The sequence below is a fragment of the Pararge aegeria genome, chromosome 8, assembly GCF_905163445.1.
Source record: "Pararge aegeria chromosome 8, ilParAegt1.1, whole genome shotgun sequence".
NCBI classification, from domain to species: domain Eukaryota; kingdom Metazoa; phylum Arthropoda; class Insecta; order Lepidoptera; family Nymphalidae; genus Pararge; species Pararge aegeria.
The window spans coordinates 1533665-1553767 of record NC_053187.1 but is presented as its reverse complement, the minus strand read 5'-3'; the positions used below and the strand labels follow the sequence as shown (position 1 = coordinate 1553767).

At 36.7% G+C, this 20103-nt stretch overlaps 1 protein-coding gene across 1 annotated transcript in view; it reads right to left on the bottom strand.

The window, feature by feature from the left end:
• Positions 1-5456: 5456 nt before the first annotated feature.
• The window catches only part of LOC120625816 (netrin receptor unc-5-like), a 30384-nt gene continuing 15737 nt past the window's right edge, over positions 5457-20103 (bottom strand). Inside the window, exons 3-10 of the mRNA XM_039893038.1 lie at positions 18505-18683; positions 15116-15194; positions 13421-13591; positions 11352-11492; positions 8644-8778; positions 8210-8330; positions 7199-7314; positions 5457-5803 (exon numbers count right to left, since the gene is read on the bottom strand). Of these exons, the coding sequence (XP_039748972.1) occupies positions 5637-5803; positions 7199-7314; positions 8210-8330; positions 8644-8778; positions 11352-11492; positions 13421-13591; positions 15116-15194; positions 18505-18683 (1109 nt within the window). The 3' untranslated portion in view covers positions 5457-5636. The remainder of the gene's footprint in view (positions 5804-7198; positions 7315-8209; positions 8331-8643; positions 8779-11351; positions 11493-13420; positions 13592-15115; positions 15195-18504; positions 18684-20103) is intronic.

Here is a 20103-nt window from a genome sequence, read left to right as displayed (position 1 = left end):
TGTTTTTAAAATGAAGACTACACACATGATTTTTAGGTATTGAAGTATCAAAACGTTCTTAAACTATTGTTTTATATATTGTTTATATTTAATAGAGTTCCTATGCTTAGGGCACTCAAGCGAACAAACAAAAAAATCTACTACAACTCACAAGCTCTCCTTTGTCTTAGTATTTGGAGAGCTTCGACCCTCAACTTCACCTCTTGCCTCACAATTTAGACCCGACCTGCGATTCAGTATCAAATCTGGGTACAACAGTTAAAATAAAATAAAAAAATGACCTTGTATCTTGCAGTGCAGGTCTATACCAACGCTTGCGCTCAAATAGCGTAATAGTGTGAGTTCGAAGTTGCGACCGTTGCAAGACTCCTGCTTCAAACGGCCCCTTCCTGAATTGTTATTATTTCATAATTTTATATATTATATTGCTTTAACTCCATAGCTAAGTATCAATACAAAGTGAAGCGAAAGAAAATTACATAGTTCCTTTTAGGTAGGACGCGCTTGGAACCCTCCAAGATTTAGTTTACTTTAGCGTTTCGGATACATTATATATAACAAGATTACTTCTCTAACTTCATAGCTTAACATTAACTAGACTTTGAGATGGTGATAACAAAAAAAACTTGGCTAAGTTTGTTGTGGGCTCTTCTTAGACCAGGGCGCGTTTAGCTTTAGTTAGTTTAGCTAGCTTTAGTTTTAGATGATCGAATGCTGTTATCACAGTCACTAACATTAGTGTAACATTCGAATGTACAAACGCTTCATAAGTGCCTATAATAAAGTCTACATGAATAAAACATTTTTGAATTTGAAATCAATGTCAGCGAATATGTAAGAACGAGGATACCTGTGATAGGCTTACATAAATAAAGAGTTTTTTTGAATTGGAGTTAGAATTTATACGACACTTCGGACGCGGGTGTGACGCGTCAGTTTTGCCTTGACTTTAGTACAATATCGTGCATTGTAAAAACTTAATTATTTAGACGAGACACGCAACCCTATAGATGGGATTATGTCCTCTGGGTGGTCTGATGTTTTAATGAGTTTTAATGCGTTTTATTTTTGTACCACTTAATGCACTCGATAGGTCAGGGATCGGAAATGGTTAATAAAAGCATATTGTTCAGATAAGCTAGTAAGTATTTGTGTTCTCGTTTTGTGTTATTATAGAGTTATAACGTTAGACACAATTTAAGTCTTGAGATCTTTAGATTGAATATTAAAGAAGATAAATAATTTTTCTTACATAAATACTTTTAAGTTTGTTTTTGATGGGAAACATTTTTTTATACTAGTATAATACACACATCGCCATCTAGTCTATCTATGGGTACTAAGATGACTGATGAATATTAATATAATATACCCATAAACACCCAGACACTGTAAACTTTCACGTTCTTCACACAAACATTATCCAGTTGTAGTAATCCAACCTTGGACCTTGGACTCAGAATGCTTTCTCTGGGTCACTGCCCACTGCGCCAATTGGCCGTCATTCCAAAATTCGTTTAACCAGTTGACATTTTGACAGTTTAAAGTGTACAGTTCTGTTGAAAATAATTAAACGACAAGGATAATATTAAATATGCGTAGCAGTGATAGCCCAGTGGGTAGGACTTCGACTTTACTTTCAGGGGGCCAAGTTCGAATCCCAGCAGGCACCTCTTCTTCTTAAGTAATTAAAATATCATTTGCTTCAACGGTGAAGGAAAACATCGTCAGGAAACCTGCATGTCTGAGTTTGCCATAATGTTCTAAAAGGTGTGTGGAGTCCACCAATCTGCACTGGGCCAGCGTGGTGCTACGGCCTTAACCAATTCTCACTGTGGGAGGAGATCCGTGCCTTGTAGTGGGCCGGTAATGAGTTGATATGATGATGACGATGACATTATAATATAATATGCCGTGTTGTGAAGGGAGATCAGAATACAGGTGTCACTACCCCTACTCTTCCCGCGGGTGTCGTACGAGGCGACTAAGGGACTATAATGGAGAGCGAGCGTAAGCGTCCTCTGTGCTACTACTACCATCTACTGCGATCACCAATCCGTCTGCCCAGTATGGTGATTACGGGCAAACCCTCCCATTAGGAGAGGCCTTTAGTCCAGCTGTGGACTTTAATAGGCAACGATGATAATAATATTCGGGGGTGTTTTTTCAAGTATATTGGTACTATAAAATACGTGGTCATCATTTAAACCCAACCAGTCCCGAGTCTTCTCCCACAGTGAGAAAGGTTTAGGTCCCAGTCCCCACGCTGGCCAAGTACGGATTGATGGACTCCACAAACCTAATAGGCTTATAAAGATGGCCGTCTGACCCCAAAAGGTTCATTCTTACCAATATAGCAGTTACTAAACATTAAAAATATAATCAGTGATTTCGTATCGGCGGCCATCTTGGACCGATTTTCATCAAAAATAGCATGAACACTCCCATCTTATGCATCTTTCAAAGAAAAAAAAAGCAAATACAGAATCGGTTCATCCGTTGGAGAGCTACGATGCCACAGACACACACTCGTTCAAACCTATAACACCGAGTCGTTTTTACGTCGGGGCTGAATGGGGGAAAAGTACAAAAGGAAACTCCAAATAATTTGTACAAGATTCATTTATTTATAAAATATCACAGTTTTAAATACAATATTTACAGTCTGTATACAATACTAAATTTATTTTCTTAGAACATTAATAAAAAAAAAAGTTTAATTGGCATTACATTTTACGTATAAATGCAATTTGAATTGGCTTTAAATAGCTCGTTGGATTACATTCAGTCTTAGCAAATAAAGATATACTTGACGACTCAGTCACAGTCTCCGGCATGTTTAATTACGGATCAATAGTACATGGATTCTAATCCCGGATTGGCTAAACAATTTTTGGACATTTTGTGCAAATAAATTTTCAGTACCAGCCTAATGTCAATAAAATTACGCCCCATCCCGTGTCACGAAGGGCTCGTTAGGCCATCGGTTCCGTTTAACATCACCAAGATGCAATAAAGTTGCTAAAGCCCGCAAACACGCATTCGAGCAGCTTGGTGGGTCAAAGCCCTATCTATCTTGGCACTATCCCGTTCTCTTGCTATAAGTCGTATCTACAAAGGTCGCCTGTAAGAGATTGCTTAATAAGGCCGCCTTTGCATGTCTTTATTGTGTACTGTACACTGTCTTTATTGTACACTCCTTACTGTTTCTTTTCCTGTATGTTATACGTGCAATAAAGTGTTTCTTCTTCTTCTTCTCTCTTTCATATATAAACTAGCGCCTTGATTGCCTATTATGTTTTGAGTTTTACTACGCACAAAATTCAGTGTTTACTGCAAAATCGACTCGTCATTACGAACTCCTAAGTATGAAGTCATGGATAAAACAGCACGACTCTCCTCTCAGAGTGAGAAGGGTTTAAACCGTAGTCAACCAAGCTGGCCACATATTTCAGGCTGGCTTGCGTGAAATGCACATAACTCCGAAAAGTCAGAGGTGCTTGCCGGGGACAGAACTCAGACTCTTTAGTTTAACAGAAGCCTTAACTACTAGACTATCAGCGCTTATTACGTATCTGTTAAAATATCAATATCTTGGTCGTGTTTGAATGAGTATCAGCATTTGATATTATTATGTATTATACATATAATTAAATTAATACCGCGAGTTGAAGTGCACAGATTTCACGCGTCGCATGAAGAGTTAATTTAATCTTAGTTTTCCATGACTATTGAAGTACAAACACACAACAAAAAGTGATAGCAGTATGTTTTCGCGTACATACACATTAAACTATAAAAATAAGCTTTTATCTTGTTAAACTACTTTGTAGTATATTTTATAATCTTTGACACATTTTTCAAAATACAAAAACGAAAAATTATCAACTTTGATAAGAAAAAAAAACGAGGCAAAAGTTTTTTTTATGGGGATGGTCTTCTCAGAGATGAGTGCGTTTTAACAAACACTTTGAAGCTTTTTAGAATATTAAAGTATCCATTTCTAAGAACTATAAAAACACAAAATAAAGTTTAAATAAATGAAATAAATTAGTTATGCTACTTATACATTTACAAATAGCTATCAAAGACTAAACAACAAAACTTTCTCAAGCTGAAAGCACATTAATAAAAAGAGTCGCACAAAACAATTCCAGTAAGCACTTTTATTTCATTATCTTTGATAATAACTCACATTTATTACTGACATATATTTTAATAACAAACTGACATGTTTATAAATGTACAACTGTTTCTATTTTTATGATTTAGAAATAACAGAGTTCATGAATCAATTAGTAGTATTAGGTACATTGTTATTTAAATTAAATGCAATACCATTTTATGTCACATATAAAGAATTATTATTTATTAGAGACGCAACGGATAGTGATTAGGTTGGGTATCTGGTTTATGCAATGACCGGAAATCCGGTAGCCGGATATTTTGATGTCTACTTTGCGCCGTCTACCATTATCCAGTAAGCAAAGTAACTTAGGAAATATGACAAAATGATAATATATTTTAGCACCTTGCAGCAGCGTGTACAGCAAAATACTTTTTTCCGAAGCAGGTCTTGCTTAAAGGAATAAAAAACGCGTTGGTTTGCTTAATACATCATTGTATGCATCTATCATTATTTACGTAAAGTGCAGTAATGTTTTTCTAGTCTTCTTTGTTCGTAAATAAAGATAAACAAATGATTTCTAACTAGCTGTTGCTCGCGGCTTCGTCCGCTTTTTTTTTGGGTTTTCATAAATCTCGCTGGAACTGAAGAATTTTTCGAGATAAAAAATAGTCTATGTTATTGCGCTGTATAATCCAATTTTTTAATTACTTGTTATCCCATCTTGTTTCATCTGGAATCTGTGCAATAAAGACTATGACTCATATCTATTTCTATTTCAAATTTCAGTCAAAACGGTTTAGTAGTTTTTACTTGAAAGCTATACGGCACTTGACTGTAGTATTCTAGATTTGTTCGCTCGCAATCGAGGAGTCGTTTTCGAATATATATCTATACTATTATTTTTATGAAATGCTTAATAACATAACAATGTTGCCTAGAATCACGCTGTTTTGCAATAATCGCTAGTGAGATTTATTTATACTTTCTTTTCTATTTTTTTATCTATACTTGAATATCGAAGTAAGATTTTATTAGCATTGGATTACAGCTCTTATTTGCCTACAATTACTTAGCTAAGGAATCAGAAGTACAGGATTTTTAATTCTATAATTTGAACATACAGAGTTTAATGCTCGAAAGAGACTCGATTGCGAGCGGGAGAATTTGGTACTAAGGCTACTGGATATTGTGTTAATTAATTGTAAGAGCAATGTAAAGACATAGTTTTTATGAAATTAAATTTGCATGCCAATCGATGGCGATTGTAGCACTATTATATTATTGTACCCACCAACTATGTAACTCTATCTGCAAATAAAGAAATTGAAATTGAAATGTTAAATACGTAAGATAGGCTGGATATGGACAGTAGCCGGATATCTGTCGCAGCTCTACAATTGCTGGCTTTAACTACCAGATATTAGCCGAATAACCGTTGCATCTCTAATAACATTGATATTTCAACAGTGACTAAGTTTTTCAAATTTCGAACGTCCTCTTTCAAATTTTATTTTACTATGGTTAAACAGATTTTATCTCTATAGCTCATATCCATAGGTCCCGGAGGCAGAGTCACCGCCACATCGACTTTCGAGTGTGAGGTGGGCGATGACGTCACTAACTCTGCTAGCTGCGACGACGAGCACTCGCTAGACCGTGACGTCATTGTTCTGGCTGTAAACAAGTAGAAAGTTTTAAGCCGTTTCACACTGCTGACTATTGACTCCTTGATGTATTTTCAGTGATATGGTCTGGTGTACGATTCTCGGCTGATGCAAATTTTTTTCACCCCCGCCTCCATCGCGCTGTGATTCTAAAATTTTGGGAATTCTAAATTAGTGAATTTTCTCGCATGGTCGGAGGCTACGGCCGTGGCTAGTTACCACCTTGCCAACAAAGAAGTGCCGCAAGCTATTTAGTGTTCCGGTACGATCATCAGCCGCAGCCTGTTAAAGTCCCACTGTTGAACACAGGCATCATCTCTCTTTGGAAATACGGTTTAAGAGCATAAACCCATCACGCTGCTCACTCCAGTTGGTGTGATAGAGTCAATACAAACAGACATACTTGACGTTTCAAAATTGCTTATAAAGTAGGCCTTCTTGAATTTTTTTTTTTTAATATATTTACCGATAACTGCCACAATTAAGTGGTAATATTTAAGGATAGATTCGTTTCAGCAACCCCTTCCCAATCTATCTGATTTAAGATTAAATTATTAAAAAGTTGAAGTATTTAACGCATTTCTGAAAATAAAGTTTATTAATTTAAAAAAAAAAGTACTTATTCAATAAAATACAATTCTCTGAAACCCGACTACAGAGTAATTTATTTTTACAGGAATCTAAAGCTGGGCTGGTACCTATTAAAAGTTTCTTATTTTTAATTTAAACTGCTCCGCTATACAGGTTTCTTTCAAAATAATGTCAGTGGCTCGACATTTAAACACAAACACCCCTTAAGATCTAATGCCGCCAATTATCAATTATCAATAAGATTACAGTTAAGAAAAGAAGAAGAATACAGTTGTCACCACCCCACTTGAGTTGTCCACTTAGGGTGTCAAATTCAAAATTCAAATTCAAATTCATTTATTTCAAGTAGGCCTACTTTATAAGCACTTTTGAAACGTCAAGTATGTATATTTGTAGTGACTCTACCAACGGTTCGGAAAGCCGAGAAGACCCGGCAAGAAACTCAGTAGTTGCTCTTTTCCAACATCAACATTTACAATCATTATATATCTTGCGGGAGATGAGAGCGACGCTGGCTGCTTCCAATCTACCTTGTCATTAAGGAATTCATCAAATGTATATTAACCTCGCTGTATTAGATGTAATTTACTCATTTTTTAAATGTATGTATTGGTAGGTCAAGAGTTACTTAAGGAATCATGTTGTAAAAGCGTATACTCAACCCCACAAAGGAGTTCTGCGCACCGTCATATGAGGCGTTCTCTGTGCAACTACCAGCGTGCTGATTATGGGCATACCATCCCACTGGTTGAGGCCTTTAGCCCAGCTGTGGACTGTTATAGACTATTGATGATTAACGAAGTGGGTTACTTACAGTTAGTATAACAACTTGAGGCTGAGTCCCCGGATGGACTATAGGGCTTCATTTCATAGTGGTTGCTGCCAGTTGAGGACTGCTGTCTACTCCTGTTGCCAAATGGAGACGCATAGCTACGACAAGTAATACAATTAAAAACCTACGACAAAAAAAAACAAACAGTTTCCCCGACCTATTTCGGCCAAACCTCCAGAGATTTTCCAACTACGCGGGAAATACAGCGTGTAAATGAAAACCGAAATATTACTTCACAGGCTATTTCTGAGACTTATCTGTAAAACCGAAACGCTAATAGTTTTTGAGTAAACTACTATCACAGTTTTTACTGAAAGAATTAGATACAGCACATGCAAAATCAAAATCAAGTGACTCCTGTCATTTTATTAGGTATGCGTCACGTAGCGTAGGTACTATGCGCGTGTTGGTTTTTTATCTTCAACAGGGTTGTCACAAGTAACCATTTAGAAAGTTTTGAATTAAAAATAAATATGCTTCCTTGGATTTAATATTTTACAGGGTGATTCTTTATGAAATATACTTACACACTCTTCAACAGTATTTCGTAATTCGGTTACACGTTATATAAGTAAAAGACATTTATATTATCAAAATTAAGCTTAATTTGCTATACTCCGCGAAAAGCAGGAGAATCTGTGTGGTGTAATTTATAATTTCTTCAATCGTTATACCCCACACTAAACAGATCTTCGGCAATATACCCTCTACGCACGTTTCGCTCCGAAACCGGAGCATCATCAGGAGATGTTGACTTTACAATAGCAAATTAAGCTTAATTTTGATAATATATCATGGATTTCCGCAAAGTAACGCCTGCTTCTATCCAATATTTAAAAGACATTTGATTAAATATAACAGAGTTTATTGTTGTACCCATAAATGGACAAATGCTATAGCTCTCTTCCCATGTTGTCTGTCGGCCTGCAATCCTGTAGATTGATGATACCCTAATTCTATGTGGATCTGAAAATATTGTATTAATTTTATTACCTGTCTCTTAATTGCGGCATGTCGTAATGATTGTCTGGCCTCATCCAGTACTCGTTGCAGGCTCTCGTGAGATCTGGAGCTGCACTGCTCTTATCCCGACTCGAATAGGTCTTTGGAATACCTGATAATGGAACATTTAATTAAAATATCTATATATTTTACTCTATAGTCAAATAGAGATATATATATTTAATTTATAGTCAAAGTCAAAGTCAAAAATATCTTTATTCAAGTAGGCCCTATAGGTGGCACTTTTGATGCGTACATAAGAATTACATGGTAAACTTAAAACTGAAGCTACGAGGGTTCCAAACGCGTCCTGGTCTAAGAAGAAGCCCACATCAAACATAGCCGGGAGTTTTCTTTTTTTGTTACCACCATTTAGGTCTCAGAGTGCAAGTGAGAATGCTGCCAAGTGCAAAAATACCAGTTACCTGTCCTAGCAGCAGTGTATCCAGGCCTGACACTTCTGTACTTGCACCAAACGTAGAGGATGGCAGCCCCAGCGGCCAGCATTGCTACCGTGATGCCGATACCCACATACAATGTTAGGTTGTTCTTGTAGATTCCTACAAGTTATTACGAATTAAAAAAAAAAATTTAGAGAGCCATATTGCGATTGTAATTCGTGAATGGCACGATCATATCAACCCATTACCGGCCCAATACAGGGCACGGTTCTCCTCCCACAATGAGAAGGGGTTAAGGCCGTAGTCCACCACGCTGGCCCATTGCGGATTAGTGGACTCCACACAACATTGAAAACATTATGGAGAACTCTCAGGCGTGTAGGTTATCTCACAATATTTTCCTTCACCGTTGAAGCAAGTGATATTTTAATTACTTTAAGTAAGCATGTAACTTCGAAAATATGGAGGTGCGTGCTGGGATTCGAACTCGGCCCTAAATCGGGCAGAAGTTTGAAATTTCGTATACATGTCACCTATGCTATGGAAAAGGACAAGAACTTTTTATACCGATCTCTTAAATAGTTCCCGTAGTAAGATTAGCTCAGCAAAGCTTCAGAAGCTAGAATATTATAAAGGCAAAAGTATTTATGTTTGGTAACAAACATCGCAACGATTGAACCGATTTTGCTGAAATTTGTTACAGAGATAGATTGTAATCTGAAATAACACATAGGCTTCTTTTTATCCCGGGAAATAAGAGAATTCAGGGAGAATAAAAAACCTTAATCCACGCGAACGAAGTCGCGGGTATCAGCTAGTTTGTAGTTTAGGTAACAAAATACAATTTTTTCATACCCCCATCATATAGCCCCTAAATAGTTTTACAGTAAACCAGTTAAATAAAACAAGCTCCGATGTCTTGATAATGACCATATAACCCTTTTACTGTTTGTCAATAATTATTTTTTATTTTTGCAATTATTTTTAACCCTTAGAAACAATACGAAACTGAACGCTCGATTGAACCTCAACTGAATCACAAAATGAATTTGAAAGTAAAATTATTAACTGACAACATTCAGCTCCACAATTAAACAGTTTTTCCCGATATTCCCCAGTCAGCTTGGTGCTTTGTTCTCAACCAGTTATGCTAAACAAAAACTATGAGAAGTGTTAATTAAATGGTGAGAAACTTCGTAGACAGGGGTTTCCACCATTATTTACCGGGTTTCAATAATAATTGCCGCTAATAATGATGCTTTGTATGACATTCTTTATTAATATTCAGCTTTTTGCTTTACCTTACACCAATTAACACCTTTTTGAAACAATAGAACATTTTCTTGTAAACTCAATGGTATGATTGACACATTTACCTTTCAGTTAAACTTTATTACTGACATATTTGTTTACATACGGACGAGATGGGTGACACTATGCTATCTATAAGTGTTGACGGCCGATTGGCGCAGTTTGCTGCAACCCTGCTTTCTGAGTCCAAGGCCGTGGGTTCGATTCCCACAACTGGAAAATGTTTGTGTGATGAGCATGAGTGTTTTTCAGTGTCTGGGTGTTTATATGTATATTCTAAGTATTTATGTATATTATTCATAAAAATATTCATCAGATATCTTAGTACCCATAACACAAGCTATGCTTACTTTGGGGCTAGGTGGCGATGTGTGTATTGTCGTAGTATATTTATTTATTTATTATTATTTATAAAGTTTCTTTACGCAAAATTCAAATGTATTGAGTTTTTTTTTCTTTTACAAGTTAGCCCTTCACTCTGACCGCTGACTGCAATCTCACCTGGTGCTAAGTTATGATGCAGTTAATATGGTAGCGGCCTAACCTGTTAGGGAGTATTGGAGTCATACCGATAGTCGGTTTTTATGCGACATCGCACCGGAACACTAAATCGCTTAGCGGCAAGCCGAAGCCTCCCACAAGATCAGAGCAGGGAATCAAACCCGGGAGCTCCTGCTTACATTCACAGCATTCACAGTTGCGCCATAGAGGTTAGTTAGCTCAATCAAAACTTAATAGTCTGTGGTTACATTGCAAAGGCCGGCTGAACTGTAGGTTTAGATAGGATTAATTCATATACTACAGTATTGCATATCTTAAAAAGACTGTTGATATGTTTTATGTTTATTGCCTAAGGATAATCGACTGTATTTTATTTTTTTTATATAATAAAAATTACTATTTTGAACGGAACAGTATCATACTGTATCCAATTATATACCTACATTAGATACATTGCGTATTTAAAGTAGATCAAAATTGCCTTTTACCGCATATCGTTAAAATAAATATCTTGAAGGTATCAGAGATTTAAAAGCGAGGGCAGAGCTGCTGGCAGACGCAACATTACAACTCCTGCTGAATTGTATTCATACATTGCACCCGTGCGAAGCCAGGGCGGGTCTCTAGTGTTATTATTAAAGAAAATCCCCTCAAAATAGTAGATATATCTGATAAAATGGATCGCTGTTATTATTTATTTACTTATGTAACTCTTTATTTGTATACCACATCATTCACGTTTTCAAAAATGAAATAAAAACAGAAACATGAAGAAACAAGTAGAATACAAGAAGCGGTCGCTTAATAGCGATCTCAGCAAGGCAACTTTAGAGTTAGGAAAAAAGTTTTTTTTTAATTTTCCTGTTGTGCGAAGAAAAAAAATTACCGTGTATTCTAGGTTGAAGAAGAAGGGTACTTACTGAGTCCTGCTGAACAAAGGCCGTCAACGCAAGCAGCGTGCTGCACGGTTGAACCAGCGCAAGTGCCAACGCATTGTCTTCGGCGCACTCTCACGCAGTCCTCGCTGCAGGTAGACCACGCGCCCCAGGGTGACCACGAACCTGTGTTCATGTTATTTGTTACTAGATGCTGCTCGTTTTCCTAGTTTGCTACTTTGCAGGGCTAGCGCAAACAGGAGACATTCGTTATATACTTTGAAATACACTTTATTGTTCACCAAATTAGAAAAAAAACAAGCATTAAAAAAAACTAGTTGACCCGTGCAACTTCGTTGCACCAAATCGGTTATTACCGGAAAACACAAATAAAATTACATTTTCTAAAAATGAATCATAGCTAGATCGATTTATCGCCCCTGAAACCCCCTGTATACTAAATTTCATGAAGATCGTTTTCGAGCCGATTCCGAGATTCCAATTATATATATACAAGAATTGCTCGTTTAAAGATATAAGATATACAATTAAAATAAAGGCGAAAAGGTACAATAGGAGGCCTTATCGCTTAAAAGCGATCTCTACCAGGCAACCTTCCAAATTGAGTACATGAAATTAAGAAAAAGGGTTAGGGTGTACAAAACGTAATACTTAAATAATAAACATAAATTACAATAATAAATAAATAATAGTAATAAATTATATAAAATATACTTACTTTATAAGTATACGTCCAAATACAATATAAAAAAATATAAAAGAATATTTATAATCAATAAATGTTATATACAGGATGTTTCGGAGGCGATTAATCGATCTAGCTAGGATTCATTTTTAGAAAGTGTCATTTTATTCGTGTTTTCCGGTAATAACCGATTTATTGCAACGAAGTTGCATGGGTCAGCTAGTATATACCTATATGTCATAAAGAAGCCAGAAAGGAAAGGAAGAATAAAAAAATTAATAAAAGGGACTGTTTTAAAACAAGCTTAAAAGCAAGGGGGGAAAAGTTAAATAAAATAAAGAGGAAAGGATAAATAAATACATGTAGTACATGTATCTATTTATATAAGGCGGTAAAAAGTGTTTTGTAGTAGCTGTTTAAAACCCCCGATTTATATACCCCGATTATATCCCCTGACTACCTGCTAAAGCACGGGAGCATGGAATAGGAGACGTTTACCCCAGCTTATTATTACATAATTAATATTTCCACTTGTACGCCAATGCTCTTAGAGTTGATAAAGCTGTACGAGAAGATACATTTTTATCCTTTCCCCGGGGATATTATTATCTCCTGCCCATGCTAGCCGTGCTGAGATAAAAAGTAGCCTTTGTAACTCCCCGTCAATTCAAATAAGTCTATGCCAAAAATAAAGATGATTGGTTGCTTAGTGCGCAGAGGAAAGACAAACAAACCAACACACACACTTCGCATTTATAATAGTCCTGATCTTGACTAGGTACATAGAATTAATAGAACTCATTTATTAAAGCCATATTGAGCAAACTTAATTAAAACATAGTTTCTTCATTAAAATTAATATACTATTTTTATATTTAATTACTTCACTAACAAAGTGGGTGCACGGGTAAATACGTATTCCCCTAGCACCCACTGCACTGGTGGGCGAAGCCAATGGGTGTACGGGTAGCTTCCTTTATTGTTCTCATTAATTTTATTATCATCAAACCGTTACGGGCGTACTTCAGTGCACGGGTCACGGGTTAAGGCCGTTGTCCACCACGCTATCCCAGTACAGATTGGTGGAATCCACACACCTTTGAGAACATTATGGAGAACTCTCAGGCATATGCAGGTTTCCTGAAGATATTTTCCTCACCGTTGAAGCAAATTATATTTTACTCCAACTCGGCCCCTCGAAAGTGAAGTCGAAGTCCTACCCAATGGGCTATCACAGCTTATTTCATTATATTTTAATAATTATGGCCTGCAGAGTGCAGATAAGAGAGCGTTGTGCCGTTTACCGTGACGGCGTATAAATTGGCTTTAGTTTCAAGGTGACAAAACTGCTTCAATGTAATCCTTAAATAAAAAAAAGTATTTTAAAAGTGTATAGGTATTCAGGCACCATTCTGACAGCTGAGACAGTCTTCGTCGCTCTGAGATGCTTGTCCGCGGCACGGCACTCCACCATTGGCAGGCGCTGGCTCACTGCAAGTCCTGGTTCTCCGTCTACCGCTGGTCTGCGCTCCGCACCTGCAGGCTAGCCAGGGGGACCACTCCGACCAGCCACCGTTCACTAAAGACCAAACATTGATTTTTATAGACCTTTCTATTCGGTGCATCAAGAAGTAGTCGTCAGGTCATTTAGCACCTTTAAAACGCCCAAGGCTGTCTGTTTGTAGTGACTACCACCAAGAAACTCAGCAGTTGCTTTGTTTCTACATCAACTCTACATTTTAAAATTCATTTTTCTATCTTGTGAGAAATGAAAGCGGAGCGGGATGATTTTAAGTAACCTTGTCATAAAGAAATTCATCAATTGTATAGTAACCTCGCTGTAATAAATGTGTTTTAATATATTCTTTAAACCTATGTATTGATCGTAAAGCTCTTTTCTGCAATATAAATATAGTTTCGATATAGTAATAAAAGTGCATTTAAATGTAATATGTATATGTAATTTTCCCACTTCTGGATTAATAGCTCACACCCACATTCCTTGCTGAACTGATACTGCAAATTTCTGGCCCGACCCAAGTACACAGGTTCTAGCCTATTACTATCGATACGGTGGTAACAAGCCACGGCCGAAGCCTTCCATCTGGAATTGAACTCAGGACCTCCCACTAATCAGACGGGACCTCCCACTAATCAGACTACACCGCTCTCTATGTATCACTATTCATCGTACATTTTACGCCTAATTTTTTTTTTAATATCAGTAATATGTACTTGATTTAGATTATTTTTCAAGTTACTTTGATTTACAACCCAAACTACCGAATTTGATTAAACTTTGATGGAACTTACCTCAAACTATGTCCTTTCAAATGAATTAGGAATTATTCGACTAGGCTTATAAATGACGGAGCCCTTGGGTAATAAATATTTTAAAAAAATACCTATAACGGAAGTTTGTTAAAATCGGAATGTTCATAAGTCAAAGTCAAAGTCAAAGTCAAAAATATCTTTATTCAAGTAGGCCCACAGGTGGCACTTTTGATGCGTACATAAGAACCACACGGTTGTGAGATGATGGCGATAACCACATTCGTAAACTTAAAACTAAAGCTACGAGGGTTCCAAACGCGTCCTGGTCTAAGAAGAAGCCCACAACAAACTTAGCCGGGTGTTTTTTTTTTTTGTTATCACCATCTCACAATGTCATTTTAAATTATTAGAAGAGCAACCTGGTTAGAGCAATAATTTACACCCAAGCTTTTTTATCGTTTACGTAGTCCTTTATACTATAATAGGACTTTTCTATAAGCTTACGTTTAATACAAACTTTGAACTTTTTAAGAGACATCTCCAAGATGTATCCATATATCTATGTATGCAGATAGGTTTTCTTTCTAAGTAAAATTTTTATAACATGGCTACGGTAACCTACCTTATGTGCGTTATCTGATGCTTTTACTATTTAGTTATTTCATATTGAAATCCAATTCATCGAGCTGAACATGGCAAAAGCCATTAATAAATTGTTGCAGTAAGCTTTGGGTAGTCGACGAATGAAATATTTTTAATGAAAATGCATGAATGATTAATATTTCATCTCATTTTACCAAGCGATATCGCTCTTTGGAAATAAACCTACCATAAACTGACAACACAGCTGTATCGGACTCCCGCCGCCCGGCAATGTTTTCAGCCATGCATGTGTAATTCGCCATATCCTGCACAGAAAAACATAATTTTTTATAACTTAGGTGTTTATAATTTCACATCATCATCATATCAACCAATTACTAATGAGAAGGGGTTAAGGCCGTAGTCCACCATGCTGGATCAATGCAGGTTGGTGGACATCACACACCTACAAGAACATTACGGAGAATCACACAACTCACGATGTTTTCCTTCACCGCAAGCAGTGGCGTGCACATCATGCATGCACAAAAGCACTGCATACCCAAAAATCTATATATATATATATATATATATATATATTTATATATATATATATATAACTCGTATAAGAGGAGGATTTTTGCCGTTTCATGCAATTTTCCTGCTGTATGCATACCCTGGTAAGAAACCCGGCGCACGCCACTGACCGCAAGTGATATTTTAATTGCTTAAAACGTACGTAAATTAAAATTAAGATTTGCATGTCGTAGATTGCGACAAAACAATAAAAATGTTTTACGCGTTGTCATGTTTTAAGCAAATAAATGCATTTGAATTTGAATTTGTAACTTAGAAAAGTTAGAGGTGCGTTCATTCAAACTCGGCCCCACAAAAGTGAAGCTGAAGTCCTACCCACTGTGTTATCAATTAAACATATTTCACTAAACAGACGTGCACCATGAACCTGCATGCCTAAGAGTTATATGTTCTGAAGGCGTGTGGAGTCCACCAATCCGCACTGGGCATGCGTGGTGGACTAAGGCCTTAACCAGTTTACGGACATGCGTAGGTGAAGATAATAAATAATCTAGACACAGACTATTAACTGGTATATATAGAATTGTAGTAGTTATGAAGTGACGACAGTGTCATAATTCATCATATATACTAACAATATTGGGATTGTGTATAAAACCATCACGAATGTGATACAAACGTTAATATAATAATTAAATGAATAAGCAATACGCAACAATTTCCTTACAAGCTAAGCACTTTTAACATACATACATTTTCAATAGATAGTCTGGAACTACTTACCAAGTTAGATTTATTTGTACCCTCGCGATTACCTAGGCATAAAAAGATTCTGCACGTACCCTTAACGAAAACTAAGAATAGATTAAATTACTTTATAATCCATGTCTCTCGCCTTCTTAATTCTGTTTACAATGACCCCAAAATTGACTTTTTTATGGTAATATGAACAGTGTACGTCGTAACTTAGTAGATAAACTGTTGCATGCTAGGTAAACTTAACACTTTGTTATAGTTTGCTGCGCTATTGCTGGGTTCTATCAGGTACCCTTGTTTATATAAGATTTATCTGTGGAAACCTGTTATTAGTTTTAAGTCAACCAATTTGTTAACTATTTAGTATCTACAACTGTTGGTTTTCCAATTAAAGAAAAAATAAAATAAAATTAAATTAAATTTTAGCTCGGGCTTGCTTGCCAAAAACCCCTTCTCATTATGGCAGGAGAGTATGGGCCGGTAATGGGTTGATATGATGATGATAATGATTAGAAACTAGAATACGCAAATAACGCGCTGAAGTAAATGCACAAAAGTGCCGTAATAGTTAAACTATTTAACAGCAAAACACATCAAAGTAAATGCACAGATGAGACGATAAATTTATTATTTTCTTCCCTATTCTACTTTATTCTTAGAATAACTTTACAAGCATAAAGTGTTATCATAAGCGCTACTTAAAGGCACTTCAGAAACACAGGTTCCTTGCAGGTGCAGCGCGAATTGGATATCGTCCAGAAAAGATTGTTTTATCTCTGCTTCACTGTTCCGGGCAGACGTTGAGAGCATTGTTCTGAGATGTTATGAAATCATTTTCTATTACCTGTATTATTTAGTCTATAGATAGAGGTATTACTAGTCTGTTATGAAAATTAAGCTTGATTTGCTATACTCCGCGAAACACAGGAGAATCTGCTTGTGAAATTTATAATTTATTCAATCATTATACTACACAATTTACCAAAATCATCCTTAAAAATAAAACCAATTAAACCCATAAAACAAACAATAATAATTTCTGACAAGTTGGGTACAGGTTTTGGTCCTTTGATGAACTGTTACCTTAACCACTCAGTGAAAAATAGATGTTCACCGGGGGCTAGTTTTGATTATCTAATAGATCTTCGGCAATGTACTATCTACGCACGTTTCGCGAAACGTGCGAAACATGTTTTCATAATATCATGGAATTCGCAAATTGAAGCACGCTTCTAACCAGTATTACTGACTATACTTAGGTTTTTTATAAATATGAAAATGTGCCTTTTTGGTTATTAATTAGTTACCAATATTCGGATCAACCACTGCACTGCTTTTTTATATTTACTATTTTAAGAACAGTTCTGAAGCTGACTGTACACTATTATTTTTTAGACTAAAACTTAAGTAGCCGAATGTACAAAACCAATATTAATAATGATTAGTATAGACCATTTAACGCTAACGGAAGCAGAGTCCACTAATGTATCTAACTACATAACTAAAATATGATGTTTGTATTGTATTGCTTTATTAGTTCCTCCACCCCATAATGAAGTTGGTTATTGTCTTTTTTTTCTCGACTTGTACTATAATAAAGAATTATTACGTCTTGGTGCTGGAGGAGAATGCTGCGAATCCCATGGATGGCACACAGGACCAACGCATCGATATTGAGACAGCTTAAAATTACAAGAAATACACCACCTGTCTTCAGAGGATTCTCGAGTACTTCGGTCACATTGCCAGAAGAGATGGAGACAATTTTTAAGTAGAAGGAAAGAGACCTCGAGGCCCGATTCGTCTGATTAAATCCGCACTGTTCTCGACACCAAAGTGCATATTGGATTACACGTTGCTAAAAACCGCACAAAAAGGTTGCAAGTGGACAGGGTCACGACCCTCAGCAATGAAGAACACGACGTAGAGGGAGAGAGATTACGTCGTAACGCTACTGTTGTGTTCTTCAAGACCTCTTATATACACCCGAACATTACAATGTAGCTTGCATTCCGGACTTGATGGTGGCATTTGTACTGACAAATATCGATGGTCATTAATCATAACATCAATGGATGACGTCCACTGCAGGACTATTAGTCATTTGTAGAAAATTCCAAAATCCACGCTCGAGGGCCACTTGTTCTCAGCGGCTCGTAGAGACACTTTCAGATGCGGGTTCCAACAGCTTAGGACATCTCTGAGCTATGCGCCCAGCCCACTGTGAATTTAGCTTCGCGACTCATTGAGCTCTATCTGCCCATCTGAGCTAGATTCAGAAGTTCACCTCTATCTCGAAACTGGATCTACCTACCTGGATCGTGTGATCAAGGTAGTACGTACCTGTAAACCAACCCTGGGCAGTACAAGGGTTTCGTCTGTGGCTTCAATGGTGACGCCATTGCGAACCCACTTGATGGTAGCAGGGGGAGCAGCGGGTGGTGGACTGCAGTGGAACGTCACCTGTCTACCCGCCTCCACTGTCGCGGACTGAGGCTGTTGAACAAATTGCTTCTTGATATCTGTTGGGAGACAAGTCAGGATTATTTCTTTTCGAGAACAGAATTCAAAATTCTAAATTCAAATTCGTTTTTTTTAAGTAAGCCTCATTTCTTAAAAACTTTTGAAATGAAATGAAAATGTGACTGCAATAATTTGAGCATTAGAAGCAAAAATAAACACGCAGTGCAGTACACTAGACTACACAAAATAAGCGCTTCATTTAAAGGAAATTTTATACAATTTTACAATAAATTACCGGTTGATATCTTGGGGATGTCACTAAAAAAGTTCAAAGTTTGTATTAAGCGAAAGCTCATAGAAAAGTCCTTTTATAGTATAAAGGATTACGTAAACGATAAAAAAGCTTGGGTGTGAACAATTGCTCTAACCAGGTTGTTTCTTAAATATTTTCTAATGACAAATTTAGATGGTGATAACAAAAAGAACACCCGGCTAAGTTTGTTGTGGGCTTCTTCTTAGACCAGGGCGCGTTTGGAACCCTCGTAGCTTTAGTTTTAAGTTTACGATTGTAGTTATCGCCATCACTACTCACTGCTATGTACACATTTTGTATATAATCAACGCATCAAAAGTGCCATCTATGTGCCTATTTGAATAAAGAACATAAAAAAAATGTCAAGTCTATCCGTTTGCAGTGACTCTACCTAACTATTTAACAAAGCGAAAAGTCTTGAAGACTAGCACTAGCACTTGACGATGTTGTAGTTTTTAGGGCTTTACATAATATAAATGAATGAAATAAAATTCGCGCTTCTTTCTAAACCTAAGATGCCCTAGAGCATTGTGAGGAAAGGCGTGTGAAGTCTACCAATCCCCACATAGCTAGCGTGGTGGACTACGGCCTCAACCCTTCTCATTCTGAAAGGAGAACCGTGCCCTGTCAGCCCATAATGACGATTGCATATGATACTAAGGGTTTAATGAAGGAAAGTTGTAGACATATTTTCATTTGACGACCGACTGGCGCAGTAGGCAGTGACCATGCTCTCTGAGTCAAAGGCCTTGCTTTCGAATCCCACAAATGGAAGATGTTTGTATGATGAACATAAATATTTCTCAGTGTGTGCGTGTTTATCTGTATATTACAAGTATTTATGTATATTATTCATAAATTAATATTCATCGGTTATCTTCGTACCCATAACACAAGCAACGCTTTTTTTGGGACTAGATGGCGATATTTGTATCGTCGTAGATTTTTTTTTTAATGTTGCAAGCATTTGAGATGTGGTCACTACGAAGAATGTTTAAAATATTATAGAGCCACCTCATCTCAAATGCAAACGTATTGCAGAAAGCCAAATTCCACGTGACAACTGTCATACAAAGGAAGGTTGCTTTTTTCGGTCACCATCGGAGAGGATCTCTGTACGAGTTTCCTAAATTGGTCCTGGAAGCCAGTATAACTGGAAATTTAGC